The 23,630-nt window shown below is 41.3% G+C and overlaps 1 protein-coding gene across 5 annotated transcripts in view; it reads left to right on the forward strand.

Annotated features, from left to right (window-relative positions):
* ANKRD13B (ankyrin repeat domain 13B) overlaps positions 1 to 23,630 on the forward strand; it is a 308,393-nt gene that overhangs the window by 37,910 nt on the left and 246,853 nt on the right. For 4 of the 5 annotated variants that reach the window (XM_073667958.1, XM_073667960.1, XM_073667959.1 and 1 more), the window contains exon 1: positions 10,821 to 11,122. The exons of the other annotated variant lie outside the window; for it this stretch is intronic. In XM_073667958.1, coding sequence (XP_073524059.1) covers positions 11,021 to 11,122 — 102 coding nt within the window. In that variant the 5' untranslated portion in view covers positions 10,821 to 11,020. Of the gene's footprint in view, positions 1 to 10,820; positions 11,123 to 23,630 lie in introns of those variants that run through there. 5 annotated transcript variants of the gene reach the window in all.

Below are 23,630 nucleotides of genomic sequence, written 5' to 3' on the forward strand. Positions count from 1 at the left end.
AGCTGGGCTGAGAAGGAACCACAGCTCCCCTTCACCTCCTCTCTCTCTCCACTCTCCTCCTCGGCCTTTCTCTAGGCCCACTCTGGAGTAGAGCTCCTACAGAGCCTCTACTCCCTGTCTTCTCCTCTCTCTGCACAGACTGTCTCACTGTCCTAAGATGGTGCCCACCTTTTATACCTCCCTTTAGCCATGAGCCCAGGTGACCAGCAACCAATGGGCTCCTATCTACGCTCAGGAACCGACCCCTATCTGCTCCTACATCACTGGGTATTCCTCCCCCCTCCCCACTCCAGCCAGGGACAGATTCTGTCATACCTGCATTTCTGTCTAATGGGAGTACCGTTGAGCTGTCCCTCGGAAATGGGGTGAGTGTGCTGTATGCAGCTAACTGAGCCCTGGTCCATACTCCATCCTTACCTGGGAGTGGAATACCACACCTCTGGCAGAGGTGCAATACCCCTGTAGCGGCCGAGCCCTCGGGGCGCTACAGTAATATGTCCCTTATCCTGGGCCCCCTCCTGGTAATATGTCTCTAATCCTGGGCCCCATCCTGGTAATATGTCCCTTATCCTGGGCTTCATCCTGGTAATATGTCCCTTATCTTGGGCTTCATCCTGGTAATATGTCCCTTATCCTGGTATATGTCAATTATCCTGAGCCTCATCCTGGTAATATGTCCCTTATCCTGGGCCCCCTCCTGGTAATATGTCTCTTATCCTGGGCCCCATCCTGGTAATATGTCCCTTATCCTGGTATATGTCCCTTATCCTGGACCCCATGCTTGTATATGTCTCTTATCCTGGGCCCCATGCTGGTATATGTCCCCCATCTTGGTATATGTCCCCCATTATGTCGCTGTTCTTTAATGCATAGAAAAGAAATAAACCATTATATTCACCTTCCCTCTGCTCCCGTGATGTGTGGCAGCGTCTTCTCAAGCCGGCATCTGCATTCAACTTGCCTGGTCTAAATTTGCAGTATTCAATTAAATGGGGCTTGGAAGATATTGTTTTCATACCATGTAGAACAGGACAATCCTCCGGTGGGCCCCTGTGCAGGAGTGGGCCACCACCCTCATGTATGAGCAGTACTTGGACTATATGCTGTACTTGAGTCACTATATACAGACAAAGACAGCATATTATTCATTTATCAATCTACCCAGTTCATTGTTATATAAATTTGTGATTGAGCATGATGTCATATTTTCATGTAGGTAAAAAGTGGGGCCCTGGAGTTGGTTACTGGTGGGCCCTTGGCACCCCAGTCCGACACTGAGTACAGTGTTTCCCAAATTCCAGTCCTCACGGACCCCCAGCGGATCAGGTTTTCAGGATTTCCTTAGTGATGCACACGTGAGAGAACCTGTGGCAATTTCTGATGCCTTGATAATTATTCCATCACCTGTATAATACCCAGGGTTGCCAAACGCCCAGAAATCCCTGGCCAGTCCAAAAAATATGGCACTTTATTCCCCTGTCCGTAAAAAATGTGATGTGCCTGTGATGTTTTTGAAGCTGGAGAGACTTGGACAGATTTTTACTACTGTATTTATCACCCTTTTTACAGTTCACAGAGAATGCAATTGATGTCTTCATATAGGATTTATGGTCTGTAGACATGTATCATTTCTAACCTTATTGATTTATTATGGTCAACTAATATGTTGGCCGTCCATGATATTTTGAGAATCTGTCCTGAAAAAAATAAAATTGTCAATGATGACAATATTAATGAAACCCTGAAAACATTTGTTAGGGGCCTTGAGGACTGTAGTTTGGGAGACACTGATCCAGTGAAATTTCCCCAAAAGCTGGAGTTGGCTTTTAAGGCTGTGCGCTCACAATGAGTTTTTGGTGAGTTTTTGACTCTGCGTATTATCGCTACGTCAAAACCGCAGCATCTTACAGTTCCAGGAAAGTGGATGGTATATATAGAAATCTCATGCCCACTGTGCTTCTTTTTTTTTACTCAGCGTAAACTGACCTTCGGTGCGTGTTTAAAATCTGCAACATGTCCATTTCTTTTGCTGGTACGCTGAGTTTTCTGTGCAACTTTTCTCTATAGACTTACATTAGATGTAGAAAATCCGCAGGTAAAAAATGCACATGTATTTTTAGTGCATTTGCACCTAAGAAACGCATCAAAACGCATCTAATCCACACCTAAGTATATCAATAAAAGTTTTGTCAAAGCCAAATAAAAGGAAATATCAAAAACTAAGCAGCTTTATTTACATGACATGGCAAAAGAGACAAAAACCGGTGTGACAAAAACGCACTAAAAACATGTAAAAAACGCAATGAAAAAACGCAAGTAATCTAATTTACTCAATAGGTGCAGAAATGGTGCAGAAAATCTGCAGTTTCAAAAACTCACCAAAAGCTCATTGTGGGAAATTAGTACTAAATGATAAAAGGATAACTACCATATTTCATATATCTTGGTTTCTTTGTGCCTTTAAACCATACAATAATCCCTGTGATCACTCGTCATCATAACGATCATTGCTATGTGTAAATATGTAATATGCTAATTTTGACTTATTATAATTAATAAAATGTGGCCTTAAGAAAGGCTTGTACTTTAGCCAGGTTGTTTTTGCATGAAAATGAAACACAATACAGATATTATTAATGTCAATGTTTATCATCATTAAAATGCACTTATGATATTTGTATAATTTTTTTTAACTTTATTATAAACTCATAAAAATGTGCTGAAAAGGCAAAAATTTGCATTTTAACATAATGGATTGCACATTGCATTGTAGCCATTCTTCAAGAAACACATTGGATTTTGTGTTCTCAGTAGAACCAGAACCCGGTTATTACCGGACACAATAGCTATGTTTGCGGAGACCATTATTTTTCTGGAAATATTAATCTACTAAATCCTTTGTATAGAGAGTCACACTCATTACTGGATGTTTTAATATCTAGAGGAAGGAATATTTATTTTAATAGATGACACAACTATTTGTAGGACAAAAAGAAGCCTAAAGACCTCTCAATATCACAGGACCTATAAAAATATTGTCTGGGTCAGAAATTAGATTTTATCCCAACAGTTTTGTCCACGTATGCATATCGTAGAGTTCCCCTGTAATCTTTACACACTTTAGCTATTTTTTGTTGTTGTTTTTACTCTTCCATTTTTCCCTCCCCTTCTTCCAAGAGCCATAACTTTTTCATTTTTCTGCTAACTTGAGTTGGAGTTTTCAATGACACCATTCATTTTAGCAGGAAATGTACTGAAAAATGGGAAAAAGAAATTCAAATTGCGGTGAAATTGTGCTACCATAAAGGTTCAGTTTTTTTTTTTAATATTTGAAAAAAAAATAAAATCATAATTTTGTATATATTTATATCTATATAAATATAGAAAGATAAATGAATGGCTATACATAGTGTAAATAAATTGGTTTTGTCTGGCCTTTTTCTGACACCCTTATTCTTGTTATTTTTATCGATGGAGCTATTAAAATATGACATTTTTTGTAAATATGAGATTTTGACAATTTTTCCAGAGTTGCAACAACCAAAAAATGTCCAATTCATATGTTTTTTCTAATTATAACGTTCAACGATTCAGTTAATTAATTTAAAGTTTAGATAGACTGGACTTTCAAGGAAGGCAATACCAATTTTTTTTCTTTTTCTTTTTGAGCTGTGTGAGGGATTGAGTTTTTCCTTTGCAAGCTGATGTTTTTGTCATACTTTTTTTAGGTTAGATACAACATTTTGATCTTTTTTTTTTCTTCAAAATTTTTAGTCCGAATAGGATCTACCTGTATATACTGTGGCTCTGCGTGGTAGGAGGTGTGGGGGAGCGGCAGCGTGAGATTAGCGGGGCACAGGAGGCTGCAGCCGCCTGCTGCAGCCTATACTGTGCCTGCTACTAAAGAAAATGAATATTCCCTGCTCCCCACGCCCATGAGCGTGGGGAGCAGGGAATATTCATTTTCCTTAATAGCCGGCACAGTGTAGCCGCAGCGCGGCTCCTGCTGCCGCTCTGTGGTCTGTGTGCCCGCTATTAAAGCTCATGAATATTCTCTACAACCCACTCCCATGGGTTGTAGTGAATATTCATGTCTTTAATAGCAGGCACACTGACCGAAAGGCAGCAGGAGCCACGCTGCGGTACAGTGTGCCGGCTATTGAAGAAACTGAATGGTCACTGCTCCCCACACACAGAGTCCCGGCATGGGGAGCAGTGACTATTCCAGCACAGCGTCTCACACTGTGTGAGGGCGCATGGCAGGGAAGCCATGCGTGCCCTGTCATGTGCTGCTCACACAGTGAGAGTCTTGGCAGCAGAGCGGGACAGCGCTGGAGGAGAGAGGCGGTGAGTATGATTGTTTTATTTTATTTTGTGGGCAGCGTGATTGAGGCTCAGAGCGTGCCATACATACCAGGATGGGTGATCAAGGGGTGTCATACATACTAGGTTGGGGGCTCAAGGGGTGCCATGAATACCAGGATGGGGGATAAAGGGGTGCCATACGTACCAGGATGGGTGATCAATGGGTGCCATGCATACCAGGATGGGTGATCAAGGGGTTTGCCATGCATACCTGTATGGGGGCTCAATGGGTGCCATACATACCAGGATGGGGGATCAAGGGGTGCCATGCATACCAGGATGGGGGATCAAGGGGTGCCATGCATACCAGGATGGGTGATCAAGGGGTGCCATGCATACCAGGATGGGGGATCAAGGGGTGCCATGCATACCAGGATGGGAGATCAAGGGGTGCCATACATACCAGGATGGGGGATCAAGGGGTGCCATGCATACCAGGATGGGGGATAAAGGGGTGCCATGCATACCAGGATGGGGGATAAAGGGGTGCCATGAATACTAGGATGGGGATCAGGGGGTGCCATGCATACCAGGATGGGGGATCAAGGTGTGCCATGCATTCCAGGATGGGGATGAGGGCCACGTATACCAGGATGGGATGGGGGCCACGTATACCAGGAAGGAGGAGCCATACCAGGATGGAGGATGTTAACAGAATTGGGGGACATTACCCCAATACCAGTGTCAACAGCAGACCCGCTCCCCCATAACAGGGTATCATGACCACATTTTTTGCTTACATTTTTTTCCCTATTTTCCTCCTCTAAAACCTAGGTGCGTCTTGTGGTCCGGTGCGTCTTATAGTCCTAAAAATACGGTAATTTTATACAAATTGGACTTTTACTGACATGGTGATGCCAAATATGCTTACTTAATTATTAATATTTATTTTTTATTAATAATTTATAAAAAAGGGGTTTATTTTAATTTTAATATATATTTTTTTGTGTTTTTAAAAATTGTTTTTATTTTTTACTTTATTTTTAGTTCTTTTAAGGACTTAAACTTGCTCTTGTTTGATATATTTTTCTACGTACTTCAATACAAGTGTATAGAATTATTCAGACAAAATGATGGTCTCATATGAAGCCCACCCACAGGAAGACAACAATCGTTGCCATGGGGCCATCAGTAGCCTCCGGCTGAAACACTAATGGTAAAAACTGACGTACTGAGCAAGCACTGATAAAACGCGGATATTTTTTTTTTTACTTATGTGAAAAATCACGGACATCTGAATGAGGCTTTAAACAGAGTACCTCCTCCAGTTGCTGCTGATCCATTCATTCTGGAATAGTTTTTCTTTTTTCTCTGTGCCCCTTCGATCCAAACTTATTCCCCGTGATAAAAAAAAATCCAAAAGATATAAGTTTTCCCTGGCCATATTCCACAGGACGGCTCTGCTGCTCTGTGTGTGTTTGCTTTTTCTCCTCTACGATATAAGTTCTGTGTTGCACGCCAAGTTGATTGAAGGGAAAATTGGCATCTTTATTATCGGGGGAGGATGGAGGGGGCATAACTTTGGCATGGAGGGGTACATATAAGAAAAAAGAAAAACTTCCAGAATCAGAAAAACAGCAACGATTGGAGAAAGTTTTCAGTTTAAATAAAAAAATAATAACCAAAAAAACAGTGAAAGGTTCTCCACAAAGGACCTTATTATTAAAGGACCTTTATTAACCTGCCCGGCGCCTGCACTTAGTCTAACGCTGCGAGGAGAAAATGAAACCCCTTGACTGAAACCCAAAGGCTGCCAGGAAGAATAAAGTTAATTTTCTCCCCGTTCGGCTACGTGAGGATGCCGGGCAGGTTAGTATCACTATTAACCTGTAGATTAACTCCATATCTTCAGGTTAATATCGTTTTTTTCTAGTGACAGGATCCCTTTAAACAATAATTATGCCTTTAACCCCTGCATTACAGGGCCATTTTCCGTTTTTGCATTTTCGTTTTTTGTTCCCCTTCTTCTCAGAGCCATGACTTCTTTATTTTTTGGTCAATATGGCCGTGTGAGGGCTTATTTTTTGCGAGACAAGTTGTACTTTTGAACAACAGCATTGGTTTTACCATATTGTGTACTGGAAAATGGGAAAAAAATTCCAAGTGCAGTGAAATTGCAAAAAAGTGCAATTCCACAGTTGTTTTTTTTTTTTTTGTTTTACCATGTTCACTAAATGCTAAAACTGACCTGCCATTATGATTCTCCAGGTCATTATGAGTTCGTAGATACCAAACATGTATAGGTTCTTAGGTTCTTTTTTATTTAAGTGGTGAAAAAAAAATTCAAACTTTGTTAAAAAATTAAATAAAATGGCTCCATTTTCTGAGACTCATAGCATCTCCATTTTTTGGGATCTGGGGCCGGGTGAGGACGTATTTTTTGCACATCCAGCTGACATTTTTATTGATACCATTTTGGGATAGATCCAATGTTTTGATTGCCCATTATTGCATTTTATTGCAGTGTTGTGGTGACCAAAAAAAGTAATTCTGGCGTTTTGAATTTTTTTCTCGTTACAACATTTACTAATCGGATTAATTCTTTTTATATATTGATAGATCAGGCGATTCTGAATGCGTAATTCTGAATACCCAATATGTGTATATGTGATTTTTATTATTGTTTTATTTAGAATTTTAATATTTTTAAAACCCTTTTTTTTTTTACTTTTTACATGCTTCAATAGTCTCCATGGGAGACTACAAGCTGCAATCATCTGATCGCCTGTGCTACAATTAGCAGGGCTGAAGCCCTGCTGTGTGTAGCAGAAATGCTCACTTGCTATGAGCACCAACCGCTGGTTATAGCATTTAACTAGCTAACAGCCGTGGGTGGATCGCGATTCCACCCATGGCTGTTAGGGGCACATGTCAGCTGATCAGATCAGCTGTCATGTGCCCGGAAAAATGCGGGCTCAGCGCCGGAGCCCGCACCAAAGGGAGGGACCCGACATGTGTCGTAATAGTATCAAACAAGTGCTTGGTTTTTCCTAAAGTCACCACCAGTTCAAGACTGAGCAAATGTGTTTTATTACAAAGTTTGGTATATATGGTAGATTTGCCATGCAGGAGTTTTGGGAAAATCTGTGTAAGTCCACGTTCACACGTTCAGTATTTGATCAGTATTTTACATCAGTATTTGTAAGCCAAAACCAGGAGTGGGTGATAAATACAGAAGTGGTGACATGTTTCTATTATACTTTTCATCTGATTGTTCCACTTCTTACCAATACTGAGGTAAAAAATTCACCAAAGACTCAACGTGTGCATGTGGCCTAACACTTCCCTCTGAGAACAATATCTTAAAGGGAACCTGTCATCACAGATTTCTCTCTGTAACTAACAGCAGGGTTTTTTGGTGTAAATCTCTGCCCTTTTAGATGTTTTCCATTTGCATTAAGCATTGAGACTTGAAGCCAAAAAAAAAAATTTGGATCCCTGACACATTGTGGCCTGCTTCAGTCAGCAATGGCAGAGCCGCAGCCCTGAACAGCTATACTGATAGCACACTCAACACATTCACAGTCTGGACAGGACGTCAATCAAGTGGTGCACAACTGGCATCTAACTTCATTTTCTGGCTAGTGAGTTTAAAGAAAACAGTAAGCAGGATATCACTCATTAATCCCCCCACCAAACTATTTATATGCACATGTTGCTCCTTCAAAGAAAAGTCCAGCAATACCTTTACATGGCCAGTCAGTTCCTCCATTACTGAGAAATCAACATTTGAATTGATATGCAAATGAAGAACTATTTGTAGATCTGAAGCCTCTGTCACTCCAGCTCTATTCCCCACCCAGTGCCGCCTCCTCCTGCTTGACTGACAGCCTCTATACTGTGTGACTTCAGGCAAAGGAAGCTGGAGGCAGCGCTGGGTGTGCAATGGAGCTGGAGTGACTGAGGCTTCAGATCTACAAATAGTTCTTCATTTGCATATCCATTCAAATGCTGATTTCTCACTAATGGAGGAATGCCCTTGTTTTGTAAAGGTATTGCTGGACTACATGCCTTTATAAATTGTGGAGTGAAATCCTGCTTCTCTTTAAAGAAGATCTGTCACTTATCATAAATTAATTTTTGTTCTTACCTGGTGTAAATGCTACTGTTCTCTATGCAAATTTAGCCTTTTTTATCAAGTGGGCATGTCATCAAATCTACTCTATGGGCATTTTTATAAGGATCACAACCCCTTGGCTCTTAAAGGGAATCTGTCAGCAGGGTTTTGCTATGTAATCTGAGGACAGGGCTAAGACATAGATTTCAGGGATTTGTCATTATTAGGCTGTGTGCTGTTGTTTCCATACAATAAGTGTTTTACCACCAGGAGATTATCACTGTCCAGATTTGCTCCGTTGTGCCAAATCCGACCACGTCCCCTCCTTTGATAAGCAGCTCACTGTCAATAGACAATGTACATAGAGAGCCTGGTGTGGGTCATGTTAACTTTCTTAGCTCTTCTACATCTAAAAACTCTGATTGTATTGCAACTGCTGCACCAATAAACTAAGTGATCCATCGCTGGAATCAGGGTCTCTTTTCCTACATTATGCTGCTCTCAGATGAGGTAGCAAATACCTGGCGACAAATTCCCTTTAAAACTAGATTTACATACACATATGAGGGGGCCATATCTCAGGAATGGAGACAAGCAGGAATACAAAAAAACAATGCCAGGTTCAGTAGAGCAGCGGCATTTACATAATGTGAAAAAATGACATATTTATGGCAAGTGACACGTCCTATTTAAAAAAAAATTATATATATATATATATATATATATATATATATATATAGGGTAATGATCCACATCTACTACCCTGCTATTAGTTTCAGAGGCAAATTTGTGATGACGGGTTCCCTTTAAATTACTGTTCTCAAGGGGAAGAGTTGTCATACAGGTTTTCCCAAACTACTGCATGGCATCAGCCATCTACGCTGTAACAACATGCATGTGGCCAGTTTTGCATTGAAAAAAACTTCTAGTTCTAGAGCTGTAAGGGCATATTATTTTAACCTTTAGGCTGTGTGCCCACTATGCGTTTTTTAAGCGTTTCCGCAGCGGCAGTTCCGCTGCAGAAACGCTTAAAAAACGCTTGGTAGAAGGTCTGCCATGTTACCCAATGATAATCCGCACATGCTGCGGAAATTTCCGCTGCGGGTTATCATTGCGGAAAAATCCGCAGCACTACCAATTATTTTGCGGAATCGCAGCATTTTTGCCGCCATTGACTTGCATCGAATCGCATAATATCCGTATCACTACATGTGCACATGCGGATGTTAAGCAATTTAACGTGTGGATGGTACCCGGGTCTGGAGGAGAGGAGACTCTCCTCCAGACCCGGGTACCATAGTACCTGTAAAAAAAAAGAATTAAAATAAAAAATATACATTATACTTACCTTCTGATGGCCCCCGGTCTTTACTCCGCTGCGTCCGCTCTCTTTTATGGCTCGCGATGGTCACATGACTAAATGACATCATGGCAGGTCCTTTTACACAACCGCGAGACACCGGGGAGACCGGACGCATCGGATAAGGAGACCGGGGGCCATCAGAAGGTAAGTATAATATTTATTTTTTATCATTCTTTCGGTCACAGTATATAAATCCATGCCGGTTGCATGGATTTATATAGTGTGACCAAGTTGACAAGCACTTTCCAAGTGATGCTAAAATCGCTTGGAAAGTGCTTGTCAACCTACATGCGGAAATGCATGTGAAGAACGCTTCACATCCGCATGTCCCTGGCAGGAAAAACGCATGTACAATCCGCATGTACAATCCGCATGTGTTTTTTTCTGCCAGGGAGATGCAGAAACGCTCAGGAAAAATCCGCAGCATTTCTGCATCGTGGGCACATAGCCTTACATTCCCAGGAACTAAATAAAATACTCTGTTTTACAGCTGATACAAGAGGATGGCTTTAAGATGTAGCAATTATGTTTCCATGATGATAGATAATTTAAGGAATCTAGAAAAAAAACAGACAAGAAAACATTATTTTATGAAGCTGCAGAAGAATCCAGCAAAAATAAATAAATATATATCTATATATATTTCTACAAGTAATTCTTTGGTATGTGTCAGGGATTAGCTGCCCAGCATGTCTATGCCCAGGACACACAGCTCGCACACTGTGGTCAGTGTCAGCTCCCCAGAGCTCAGCTATGTATGAGCAGCCGCACCTGCCAGCAAAGTGAAAAAGGAACTACATTCCCCATGATGCAAATCGCCTGTGCCTGTCACTGGCAGCATCCTGCACAATGCACAGCAGACAGTAGAGCTGAGACAGCGCTGCCAGGGAGGAGTCCTGAGCCCACCAGGAGCCCCTGGCACTGCCCCGCACTCACTTTGCTGCCCCACTCCCCTGATTGCCTGTCTGTCTGGGAATCCCCTGCCTGACATGCCCCTTCCTTCTCTGATCTGCAACACACTGCGCTGCTGGGTGCAGTGACAAGGAAGAGATCTGCCTGCAAGTGCTGCTGCTCTACCCATCCCTGCAAGGCGGCTGTGCTCACAGATACCCAGGCGGCACACAGCCTGGCACCCACAGCTGAGTATTGCAGAGCCTCCCACGCTGCTCTCCTCCCCGCACTGTTCTGCATGGTGCATTCGGGAGCCAAGGTGGAAAATCCAGCATGAGACGAGGATGATGCCAGCAAGGAAAGGTCCGGAGAGCAGATACCCCCTGCACTATCTGGTGTGGCACAATAAATACCGGGAGTTGGAGAAGGAGCTCTCTGAGAGGCAGGTGGGTCTCTTTGTATGGGCACTGTCAATGAGGAAGTGCTGCTGTCTGGGCACAGGATGATTGTTGGAATCATGTATGTTGGGCATGGGTGGTGGCATCATGTATGTTGGGCATGGGTGGTGGCATCATGTATGTTGGGCATGGGTGGTGGCATCATGTATGTTGGGCATGGGTGGTGGCATCATGTATGTTGGGCATATATCATTCTGCACAGAATGCTTCACATGATGATGGATCCAGGGTGTGAGGCATCAGTACATGCTCTGCTCTCTACATGCTCATGTATGGGCTGCAGACTGCCTAATTTTTACATTATTACTTGATATATATTGTGTCACGTCAAGTTTCCATTGATACATTTTGTGTATTCTATTACTAATGTGTACGAGGAATCGTTTATCCTTATTTATAAATATTTATCTTATGTTATGTAAATACAGCGTATATCTAATATTCCTTCTATTAGGTGTATCAGGGCTGGGAGATGATAGGGAGGGGCAGGTAGTATGTAGAAGTAGCATGTGCGAGAACATACATGTTGTCTGCCATCTCCCTGCCTTATAGTCTATAGTCTAGTACTGGACTGTTATCTCTTCCATCTTTCCATCTCATCATATAGTGCTATGTTAGGAGTCGACCATGTCATTTATACCAAAAATTATGAAAAATGTGAACTTTAAACATATAAAATCACTGTGGTTTGAATGTAGTCCATGACTTGTGAAATGAGAAATGTTCATGTTCATGCCCATATCAAGTGTGAGTTTTCTTTGATCGGTGTGTAGTATCCACAGTGGACACAGAATACCCACTGATTAAATGTGTAAATAGAAGATGTAGATGCATTAATTATCGCATAATATGGAAATTCATGAGCGTAAACCTAATGTCTCAAGGCTGATCTTTCACATTAACCCTATAGAACAATTTTCATACATAAGCCTATGGATCCACTAAGCTGCCGTTGTCACATTTAGATCATAGTGGAAACCTGTCTGACATGGCCAGTGCAATGATTAACAGCTCCACTGACAGCTATTGAGGATCATCTGGTTAATCTATACATTATGGGACATTGTTAGGTGTGTGCACTGGCATTACTAGTCTCAACCTAGGGATCTATCCCTGCACAAGTCCCTATAGGTAATGCCAACTAATTGTATTTCTAAACCTAGTTTTAATCTTTTACTGCTAGATAATTGAATTCTGTTTTAATAGAAGTTGTACACCTGTAGCTGGTTGTGGAATGAAATCCATTATTAATTCAGTGGGAATCTTTGATTCTGAAGCTAATTCCTATACATTTTCTGAAAGTAAAGAGCTTTTTACATTATCTTAATACTTTTGGTAGGTTTTCTTTATTGCATATTAGTGCCAGATTAAGAGGATTTGATATGTAGAGTATTTCATTTATATTCTCTGTTAATATATTGTATTTCAACGGAAATAAAAATGTTAAATTAGAGTTCAAGAATCCTTTTAATGCAGCACGGTGGCTCAGTGGTTAACACTGTTGCTTTGCAGTGCTGGGAATCTGGGTTTAATCCCACCAAGGACAACATCTGTAAGGAGTTTGTATGTTCTCCCCGTGTTTGCGTGGGTTTCCTCCAGGTTCTCCGGTTTCTTCCCACACTCCAAACACATACTGACAGGGAATCAAGATTGTGAGCCCCAATGGGGATTGCGATGATGATGTCTTTAAAGCACTACAGAATATAATGGTGCTATACAAGTAATGCATAATAATACAATAAATTTGCAATACACGCAAGTATATAGTAGATACTCTTCTTTTTTTTACTAGTGGTTCAATTTGTGTTTTTTTAATCCTTCTGTACTTATTATGATGTAACTCAGTACATGCTGATAAACTTTTTGATGGTTTATGTTTTACATGGCAGCCAATCTAAGCAGAGATGTAGTATAAATCATGGTGGATAGTACAGCAGCCAGAAATCTGATGAGGCAGTAGGTACAGTATGTTTAGACTACCTCAGACTTTTTTATTTTGGACGGTACAACTAAGCTGTAATAATTGATTACTGTTTTGCCTTGATACAATATAAAGTGAGTCTCTGATGGCACTTCCGTTTTTTGGAGGGATTACCAATACCTTTGAAGCAGTGGACTGTACACTCCCCTTTCCTTTCCTCCTTTTTTCTTTTCCTGCCCAGGTTATTTCTTAATTGCCTTGATACAACTAATCTAAGGCTCTATTCACTTCTGCCAAAGGTAGTTCCGTATTTCTATACCTTTCAGGCCACGTTCACACTATCAATATTTGATCAGTATTTGTAAGCCAATACCAGGAGTGGGTGATAAATACAGAAATGGTGACGTGTTTCTATTATACGTTTTCTCTGATTGTTCCTCTCCTGGTTTTGGCTTACAAACACTAATGTAAAATACTGACCAAATACTGAATGTGTGAACGTGGCCTAGATAATGGACCCCCTGCATGCTGGAGACCCTCAGTGCTCAGAGGAACCTGCTGACAATAATGGGGACCATCATATTTCCAATATGTGACCAGCATTATACCCAATAAATAGTCTAGGCCCATATGCAAGTGTGAACAGTGCCCAGTACATTGACAGAGAATCATGTAATGCTCAGACTGCACACCAGTGGGAGCGGAGCATGTAATGAAAAAATAAAGTGAAGGTGTATAAATATTCAGATCCCAGCATTCATTTTTAGCCCACTCTTGAAATATGAGATGCTAGAAACCACTTCAATTTCTTCTTGTGCTGAAGTTCTTAATAAGGTCTACAGTTCTCTGGCTGCATATTTTATAACTAATGGATCAAATGTAGCAAAATTGAGTATGTGTTACAGAATGTGTCTGTACCTCCAACAGAACTCGACAATTATTTCTGTTGCTTATGAAATACAATGAAATACACAACATTGTCACTATTATTTATATTCAGGTCACTGAATAGGATATTTGGCTGCAGGATAGGAGTAATATTGTATGGTGCATAATGAGAACAACGCCTCCGTATTTATTGTGCAATACCGTGAGCCTGTCAGGATAAAAACCTGTGGTTTGCAAAGTTGTCTCAGTTAATAGGTAACCAGCTATTGTTTTATTTTTTTCATCAGAAAATGAATATCAGACATCAAATTATTATCAGGCAGGCATCAGTATTTGCAAGTGTCAGACCAACAAACAGGTCAGGCTCTTGTAAAGGCCTTTTGCAATGCAAAAGCTTGCAGGGCTGACGGCTACCTCCCCTGACCCCCCTAGCTCCTGACATATCCATTCTAGCCTCATGTTTCCTTAGTTACATAGCAAGAGAGGAATAAGCAGTGGCCAGACAAGCAGGGGTTAATCTTCTGATACAGTGCAGGATTAGGCATGATGTACTCCAAAATTCAAGATCCTTAAAGGGTTTGTCTCACTTTGTTTGTTTAAGAGCGCCCCGCTCTTCTGCCTTCCGGCTTCTGGCTTTCCGGGTTCCTAATGATTGACAGTTCTGCCCGGTGGCATAGTTCTGCTGCCTTAACTGTGCGTTCTCCCATGTTGCAATGAGAAGCAGCTTTGCCTCTGCTCCATTGGAGGAGTGCTGGGGAACAGAAGTTGGCCGGATCCAGAGTGGCACTTCAAGGCTCCAAAGCCGAGGTACACAAACTTTTTTTGGTCTGATGGCCACATTTTCAGATTAAAACAACCCCATGGGTTGTAATAAAACATCAGTACATACATATCCAATAGATGCTGACTCCATTTTTAGGACACCCACCTATCAGCAGGAAAGAGGTCTTCTCTTCTGTTCACAAACCCGAAAGGAAGAGACTATGGATGGAGCTTTCTCCTTTGTAATTTATGTGAGACGATGACACAAGTGTTCCCTTCTTTCATAAACTACAATGATGAAGGCAGCACTCATACATTTCCACTTCTTTACTTCATCTACTCCTTACCTAGATGATGACATGACCACACAAGGCACCATTAATAGTTACCCACCCCTACGTTGTAGCCTAACTCTCCTCTAGTCCGTAACATGGAAAATACATTTGACTCGGCCAGACAAGTATGTTATGATATAATTGTGGCGCACAAAAAATGGTATCGAGGACTGCATGGTGTGGCCCCTGAGATGCAGGTTGTGCACCTCTGCTCTGAAGCAAAAAGCTTGCAAGTGCGCACTTCTTGCCTGTGAAACCTGCCACCTCTGACAGACTTCAGAGGTGGCCGGTAGCCTAGACAATGAGCTGTACACAATAGAATTAAAACCCTTCCATTCTTGAGAATAGAGTGGATTTGTAATTAGAGGTAAATTGCAAAGTAGCCAAGTTCTTTGCAATTGTACCTGTTTAACAAGATGAGACAAACCCTTTAATGGAGCTACCCCATACACATTCGATATTTGATTGATATGAAGGAGTAACGTTTCTCCCTGCAGAGAGTGACATGTCAAGCCTAACATGCCAAGGTGAGGAGACTTTTAAGAACTAGGACTCTAGCTCCACCTACAGGAAATGGCAATCCTAAAATTCAATATTGACCCTCTAACAAACCTTGCCACATGACTTAGGATAAAAGCCAAAATCTCAATGTGCAGACACTGTGTTTTGGGGTACTGCCCCTCGTCAGTGCAAAGTGTGAGATCTGGTTTGGCTGTGTGAGAGGCGTCTGACTGGGATCCAAGGGTTAACATTTCTCCTTGCGGAGAGTGACATGTCAAGCCTGATATGCCGAGGTGAGGAGACTTTTAAGCCTTGCAATGCTCCGCTGGGAAATATGCAAATTGTCTCTTCAGAGAGAACTCAAGAAGAAACGTTACCCCTTAGATCCCGGTCAGATGCCTCTCACCTAGCCAAACCAGATCTCTCACTTTGCACTTGTTGATCTCAAGAAAGACTGTAGGGTCATATAGATTAATATTCCAGAGCGTTATAACCTTCGTGTACATTTATAGTCATCTGAAAATTATTCTAAAAACTTAATTTGGTTCTGGGGTGAAAGTTTTATAAAAGTTAAACGTGTCTGGATTATACATTATATCACTCAGAATCAGTTATTCATAGATATGGAGACCTCCATACACATGCACTTTCGACCCGGGCAAGCGTACATGTGACTAGAAAGGAAAAAAAAGGTTAAGTTGCTGCCATACACCTTTGGCAGTGCCATAACTTCAAAATTATATATTGAAACTCAATGTCAGGAAGCCACATACACACATAAGATATTGGACAGGTCTGTTCATATCGATGGGTTCGTATGTGTATGAGCAGCTTTAGGCTAGTTCACAAATTGTGTATTTGATGCTATAACCTTGAAGAGGACATTTTTTTCTGGTGGTTTGAGGTAGTGTACCAAGTTTTGCTAAAGGAAGATGCATTAGGAAAATGTCAGCAATGTTTTTCCTGAAGCATCTTTTCTGTTTTCTCGTTTATTTTTTTTTTTCATAGTTTTTTTTTTTACTTTACATTTGAAATAAACTACTGAGTGCCTTACAAGCGGAAACCATCTAAAGAGTGGTCTGGTCACTTCTTTTAGTCGCTTCACGTCTTTGGAAACCTGGAGCAGCTCAAAAAGTTCAAAAGACAGAACATATCAAGAGCAAGTCGCGTTGACATCTTCATTATTTTGATCGTTTCTTTGTGTGCACGTACGCTAAAGAAGATTCTCATAAACATAAAGAGGACCCCTATTCTATGAGCCAGAACAGAGCGCTGCCCTGTATGAACAGCTCTGACAGATTAAAATGGCCGGCTTGTAATAATATATTCCTTATGGCTAGGAACAGTTCAGCTGTTTCCCAAGGATGAGAAAATTGTGGGTCTATTTTCAGCCAACCTCTTTTAAAGGGTTTAGAAAAATGTACCCCAAATGTTTCTTGGCATGTGCCATAGCAAAATCATATAGTATTTACCAGTGTCAGACTGGGGTGCCAAGTACCCACCAGTAACCAACTCCAGGGCCCCACTTTTCAGCTACATGCAAATGTGACATTAACCTCAATCACAAATTTATATAACAATGAGCTGGGTAAATTGTTAAATGAATAGGATGCTGCCTTTGTGTGTACATAGTGATTCAAGTATATTGTGCCAAGTGCTGCTCATATAAGAGGGTGGTGGTAACTGTTGCACAGGGGCCCACTGGAGAATTACCCTGTTCTCCTGTGGGCCAGTCCCAGTCTGGTACTTACTCTCCCCGGGTGCAGTCCCGTATCTTTGCTGCTGCTCCAGTTTCATTGTTTTGGCTGCAGCGGTCACATCAGGACGTCAGTGCACATTATCATTGCAGCTAATCAGTAAGCCCGGCGGCTCGTCTGACTGCGGCTCATCCGACAACTATTCCTCCATACATCTACATAAACCTTTACACTTTGTATGGATGAGCATGCATGTGTTTTAAATGAGAAGTGGGGAATGAGTGTCACTTTGGGTGGCAGTTTATCTCCCCAGAGAATAAAATGAATGGAGAATGAAATTCAACATGCCAGATCCTTGTTCCCCTGACATCATCTAATAAGGGAAAAGTTGCGAGGCTCCCATGGACATATTGGTAGTAGCTTGGTTCAGCTGAAATTGAGTTTCATTCATCTTTGCACTAATATGTATGGGGATCTGTACAGTCACGGTGTTTATTACAAGTAATTTTTTTTATTTTAAAGTACTGGTTATGGATCATTCACTAGGTACAGACTAGTACGTGATATGTAGTTTACAAATGTATGAAAAAGGTAGGAATAAGCTACAAAATCAAGAAAAGACAAAAAATCTATTTTGAATGACTAAACACTTGTCAAACAAATTGGTCATTTTGACCTAAACCTATTACGTGATATGTATGTAAGCTTACCTACATTTGTAATTGATGACTAACCCTGTCCATTACTCCTTTATTTTTCTGAATGCCTTTTTGTAATTGGATAATGGAAATCAGAGTCTTTAGTGGAGTTTTGGATAATGCAGTAGAGAAGAATAGCATCTTCCTTGGACGTTGCCTAATAGCCTTATATAAGCATGACTTCTTTGTATTCCTTTCTGTTGTATTTATCTATGTTTACGACAAATTCGGAAGAAGGACACATTAAATCCCCCCCGATTCTTCATGCCTAGAATTCTGTATTAAAACCTCTGTACTAAATACCTTAATTCCACACTAGGTATTAGCAACTTACATTTTTGTCATCTAGAAGCAGGTATTTTTTGATGCAACAATCCCTTTTTAGATCCCAATCCCTAGAACTCAGTGTTGAGAGAATCCAATAGCAAGTATTCAAATATCCTGCAGCACTCCTACAGGAGTAATAAGGTATTACACATTATCTGTTGAGATTGATGTCAATTCTCCGAGAGTAGTTTCAACTCTGGCTGATAGATGAGGGTCCTGAATGGGGGACCCACTTTTCTCGTTAAGGGGTTTTCTCAAGAACAAAGTTTATTTTAGTCAATAGATCTTGGAATAATAATAAGTTTCACAATTGGATGTGATTTAAAATAAAATGTTCCTGTTCTGAGATACTCTTATAAATGTGCCCCTGCTGTGTACTGTGTAATGGCTGTGTCTGACTGTGCTGGAATATGGTCTGATCATACCACAGCTCCTGGGCAGGGGGGAAAGTAAAAAAATATACAGACAGGACAACACAGGACCACAGCTAATTCTTGCTTTGAGGTAAAACATTGCTTAAAAACAGGAAAATGTATAACCTCACAAAAATAATAAGCTGTGACCCCATCCTTCCTTCCCTGCCAAGGAGATGTGGTATGATCAGACCATGTTCCTGCCCGGTCAGACACCGCCATTACACAGTACACAGCAGGGGCACATTTATAACATTATCTCAGCACAGGAACATTGTATTTAAACACATCCAATTGTGGAAGATATTATTATTCCAAGATCTATTGATTAAAATGTACTTTGTTCATGGGAAAACCCATTTAAATAAAAATGCTCTAATAGGATACATTTTTTAATATTGTTCTAAAATATTGTTTCTAAGATAATTTTGCTACCCCATTGAATAAGCTTAGTATACCATTGTAATTTTATTTATAGCACAGCTTGTGGAGGCAAAAGTGGAGAAAGCCACCAATGTGAACACAAACTACAGTTTACACACAAGTTCTGGTAGCCTGGAGGCGTAATAAAATGTCTATTATTTTACCTATTGTGATATACTGCTCCTATTTATATGTCGCCTGCTGCGTTCTGCATAATAATCTGTTTTCTGTCCCAGGAGGTCAGCCGCGCACACTTTGCTCTTAGAGTAGAAAAGATTCTAATAATTGCGATTGAAGCCATATTTCTTTAAAAACAGCAGTGCTTTCACTTAAGTTTCTCCATTTTTTTTCTGGAAGGTTCTGTAAACCTGTCACCATGGGATTGGGTAAATCCGGTCCTTGATTAGAAGGGCAACCACCTTTTTAGCGCTCAAAAAAATCATTAATCTTTTAGCTGGAAAAAAAAAAATCAAAGGAAACAGAAAAGGAACATAAAAAAATCAAAGGAAGAAAAGAAACAAGACAATGATTTAATTTTTAATAAATTAATTTTCTCCTGCTGGTGACAAATATCACTGCAGTTCCTTATTACAAGTACCTCTATACAGGTGGTGAACAGTGACATAACTTCAAGGTCATGGGCCCTAATGCAAAAGCTTCAATGGGGCCCCCAATTATTGCAAGTCTTTAATAGCATTGCTCTTTTCATATACCCCAAGGAGACTTTTTGGGCCCCTTAGGTTCCAGGGCCCAACCCCTGCACCTATTGTAGTTACGCCCCTGGTGGTGAGTACTGAACATATAGGGGTTCACAGCTGACAAAGAAGAAGTTACCCAACTGGGAGCCTTTACATATTTAATATTCAGGTACAAGTTCGCTATTTATTCCTTCTGTGACTATTGCAGTTTTGAAAATCGAACAAGCTGCTTTTATGCGTGCCGATTCTCCGATATAGGAACAGAGGCAGTACACCTAAGGGTATGTTCCCACGTGCCATTTGTGCAGTATTTTTTTCTCATGTTTTTTTAGCTTGGAGAAAAAAATGCTGCCTTTTACAGTAACAGCAAAGTAAAAGATATTTCTAAAACCTCATTTCACATGCTGCTTTTTTTATCTTTGCTGTTTTTGAGCTGCTTGTTTTTTGAAATCCTCCGCACATCATTTCTTTCAGTGTTTTTCAACCATACAAATGAATGGGGAAAAAAAAACGCAAGTTTTTCCTGCCAACACTCTGGTTTTTGATGCAGAAAAATCCACAGCAAAAATGCTGCCTGTGAACATACCCTAAGTCTAGGTTGGTGGTTTAATTACCAGACCATTGAAGGGGATAGCCAGGGCTATTTACTGTAATTTTTTTTTACTGTGGGCCTAAGTACTAACTGACAGGTTGTTAATAACTACCTGCCTGCTGTGCCCGGCGTCGATTTCTGCCAGTACGGAGCAGACACAGATCGCTCCTGTCGGCCATTCAGTGGCTTCCGCTGACATCATGCCGACAGAGCAGCTGCTTCTCATCCGCTCTGCTCTGTTGACAGAGCGTAACCACCGACTTCATGCTGATTGACAGCTGGCTCCCCACTGCCTAACTGCGGGGAGCCAGCAGTCAATCCACATGACATCCATTGGCAGTCCCACCCAACTGAAAGAGCAGCCTGGAAGAGGAAGATCTGCTCTGTTGATGTGGAGCAGCTGACTCGCTGGCAGGAGTGGTTGGTTGCCTCTGTTAGCTACTACTGGCCTGTTAGTTTTTAAGCCCATAGTAAAAAAATAAAATAAATAAATAGTCTTGGATAATCCCTTTTACCAATTGCATTTGCACACTGTTGCGTGCCAATTTTGTAGTCAACATTTTTATCACATCTACAAGACCTAATCATGATTAAAGAGAACTTGCCATCCAGAAACACTATTTACCTGTAGATAGATATGTGGTTAACCCTAGAACGCATACCTGGGGCCTCGCAGGCCCGCCCTGTTAATTGTTTTCTATTTTCTGCAAGATTACTTTAGTTAGAATTTTGAAACTCTGGGTATTCCTCAGGTATATAGTTGTTTGTCATTTTTGTTTGAGTTATTCCATGTTATTTGCACACGGGCCTAAAAGGCCCCAGGTACGGTGCTGGCCAAAAGTATTGGCACCCCTGCAATTCTGTCAGATAATACTCAGTTTCTTCCTGAAAATGATTGCAATCACAAATTCTTTGGTATTATTATCTTCATTTAATTTGCTTGCAAGGAAAAAACACAAAAGAGAATGAAGCAAAAATCAAATCATTGATCATTTCACACAAAACTCCAAAAAAGGGCCGGACAAAAGTATTGGCACCCTCAGCCTAATTCTTGATTGCACAACCTTTAGCCAAAAAAACTGCGAACAACCGCTTCCGGTAACCATCAATGAGTTTCTTACAATGCTCTGCTGGAATTGTAGACCATTCTTCTTTGGCAAACTGCTCCAGGTCCCTGATATTTGAACGGTGCCTTCTCCAAACTGCCATTTTGAGATCTCTCCACAGGTGTTCTATGGGATTCTGGTCTGGACTCATTGCTGGCCACCTTAGAAGTCTCCAGTGCTTTCTTTAAAACCATTTTATAGTGCTTTTGGAAGTGTGTTTTGGGTCATTGTCCTGCTGGAAGACCCATGACCTCTGAGGGAGACCCAGCTTTCTCACACTGGGCCCTACATTATGCTGCAAAATTTGTTGGTAGTCTTCAGACTTCATAATGCCATGCACACGGTCAAGCAGTCCAGTGCCAGAGGCAGCAAAGCAACCCCAAAACATCAGGGAACCTCCGCCATGTTTGACTGTAGGGACCGTGTTCTTTTCTTTGAATGCCTCTTTTTTTTCCTGAACACTCTATGTTGATGCTTTTTCACAAAAAGCTCTACTTTTGTCTCATCTGACAGAGAACATTCTTCCAAAACGTTTTAGGCTTTCTCAGGTTAGTTTTGGCAAACTCCAGCCTGGCTTTTTTATGTCTCGGGGTAAGAAGTGGGGTCTTCATGGGTATCCTACCATACAGTCCCTTTTCATTCAGACGCCGACGGATAGTACGGGTTGACACTGTTGTACCCTCGAAGTGCAGGGCAGCTTGAACTTGTTTGGATGTTAGTCGAGGTTCTTTATCCACCATCCGCACAATCTTGCGTTGAAATCTCTCTTCAATTTTTCTTTTCCGTCCACATCTAGGGAGGTTAGCCACAGTGCCATGGGCTTTAAACTTCTTGATGACACTGCGCACAGAAGGCACAGGAACATTCAGGTCTTTGGAGATGGACTTATAGCCTTGAGATTGCTCATGCTTCCTCAAAATTTGGTTTCTCAAGTCCTGAGACAGTTCTTTGGTCTTCTTTCTTTTCTCCATGCTCAATGTGATACACACAAGGACACAGGACAGAGGTTGAGTCAACTTTAATCCATGTTAACTGGCTGCAAGTATGATTTAGTTATTGCCAACACCTGTTAGGTGCCACAGGTAAGTTACAGGTGCTGTTAATTACACGAATTAGAGAAGCACCACATGATTCTTCAAAGGGTGCCAATACTTTTGTCCACCCCCTTTTTTAGGTTTGGTGTGGAATTATATCCAATTTGGCTTTAGGACAATTCTTTTTGTGCTTTTTTCATTGAAGACAAATTAAATGAAGAGAATAATACCAAAGAATTTGTGATTGCAATCATTTTCAGGAAGAAACGGAGTATTATCTAACAGAACTGCAGGGGTGCCAATACTTTTGGCCAGCACTGTATGTGAAATTGTAGATTTTTATGGTCATGCGTTCTAGGGTTAATCTGCAGGTAAATATTGTTTAAATCATGCCTATCAGCCTTATTGGATCAGCAGCTACAGGGAGAAAACAGACTTAGGCTGCGTGCACACGATGCGTTTTTCATGCGTTTATGCTGCGGAATTTCCGCAGCGGAAACGCATCAAAAACGCATGGTAATCCGCACCCCATGGTCCCCAATGGCATTCCGCAATGTCGCAGCGTTTCTGCAGCGCTCATAAATCCGCAGCATGTTCATTAATTTTGCGGAAGCGCAGCGGAATGGCCGCCATTGACTTGCATTGAGACGCATAGAATGCGCGTCTGTACATTTGTACAAGCGGATTCTATGCGTCTCTATGTGCGGATGGTACCCAGTTCTGGAGGAGCGGAGACTCTCATCCAGACCTGGGTACCATTGTACCTGTGAAAAAAAGAATAAAATAAAAAATAAAGTTTATATTCACCTGTCCGGCGGCTTCTCTCTGCATGCCGGCAGCGCTGAAGGACCTTCGGTGACGTCACAGTCATGTGACCGCAGGCCCTTCACCGCTGTGTCTCACGATATGCCGGCAGCCGGGAACCAGACAGGAACGAGCGCTGCAGCACACGCCGGGGCATCGGGGGTGAGTATAGCTTTATTTTAAGCATTGTTTTACGGTCACACTATATAAATCCATGCTGTTTGCATGGATTTATATAGTGTGACCTAGTTGTCAAGCACTTTCCAAGTGATGCTAATCGCCTGGAAAGCGCTTGTC

Source organism: Phyllobates terribilis, unplaced genomic scaffold (genome assembly GCF_046119375.1).
Source record: "Phyllobates terribilis strain yellow unplaced genomic scaffold, ASM4611937v1 Scaffold_2__4_contigs__length_985480577, whole genome shotgun sequence".
NCBI classification, from domain to species: Eukaryota; Metazoa; Chordata; class Amphibia; order Anura; family Dendrobatidae; genus Phyllobates; species Phyllobates terribilis.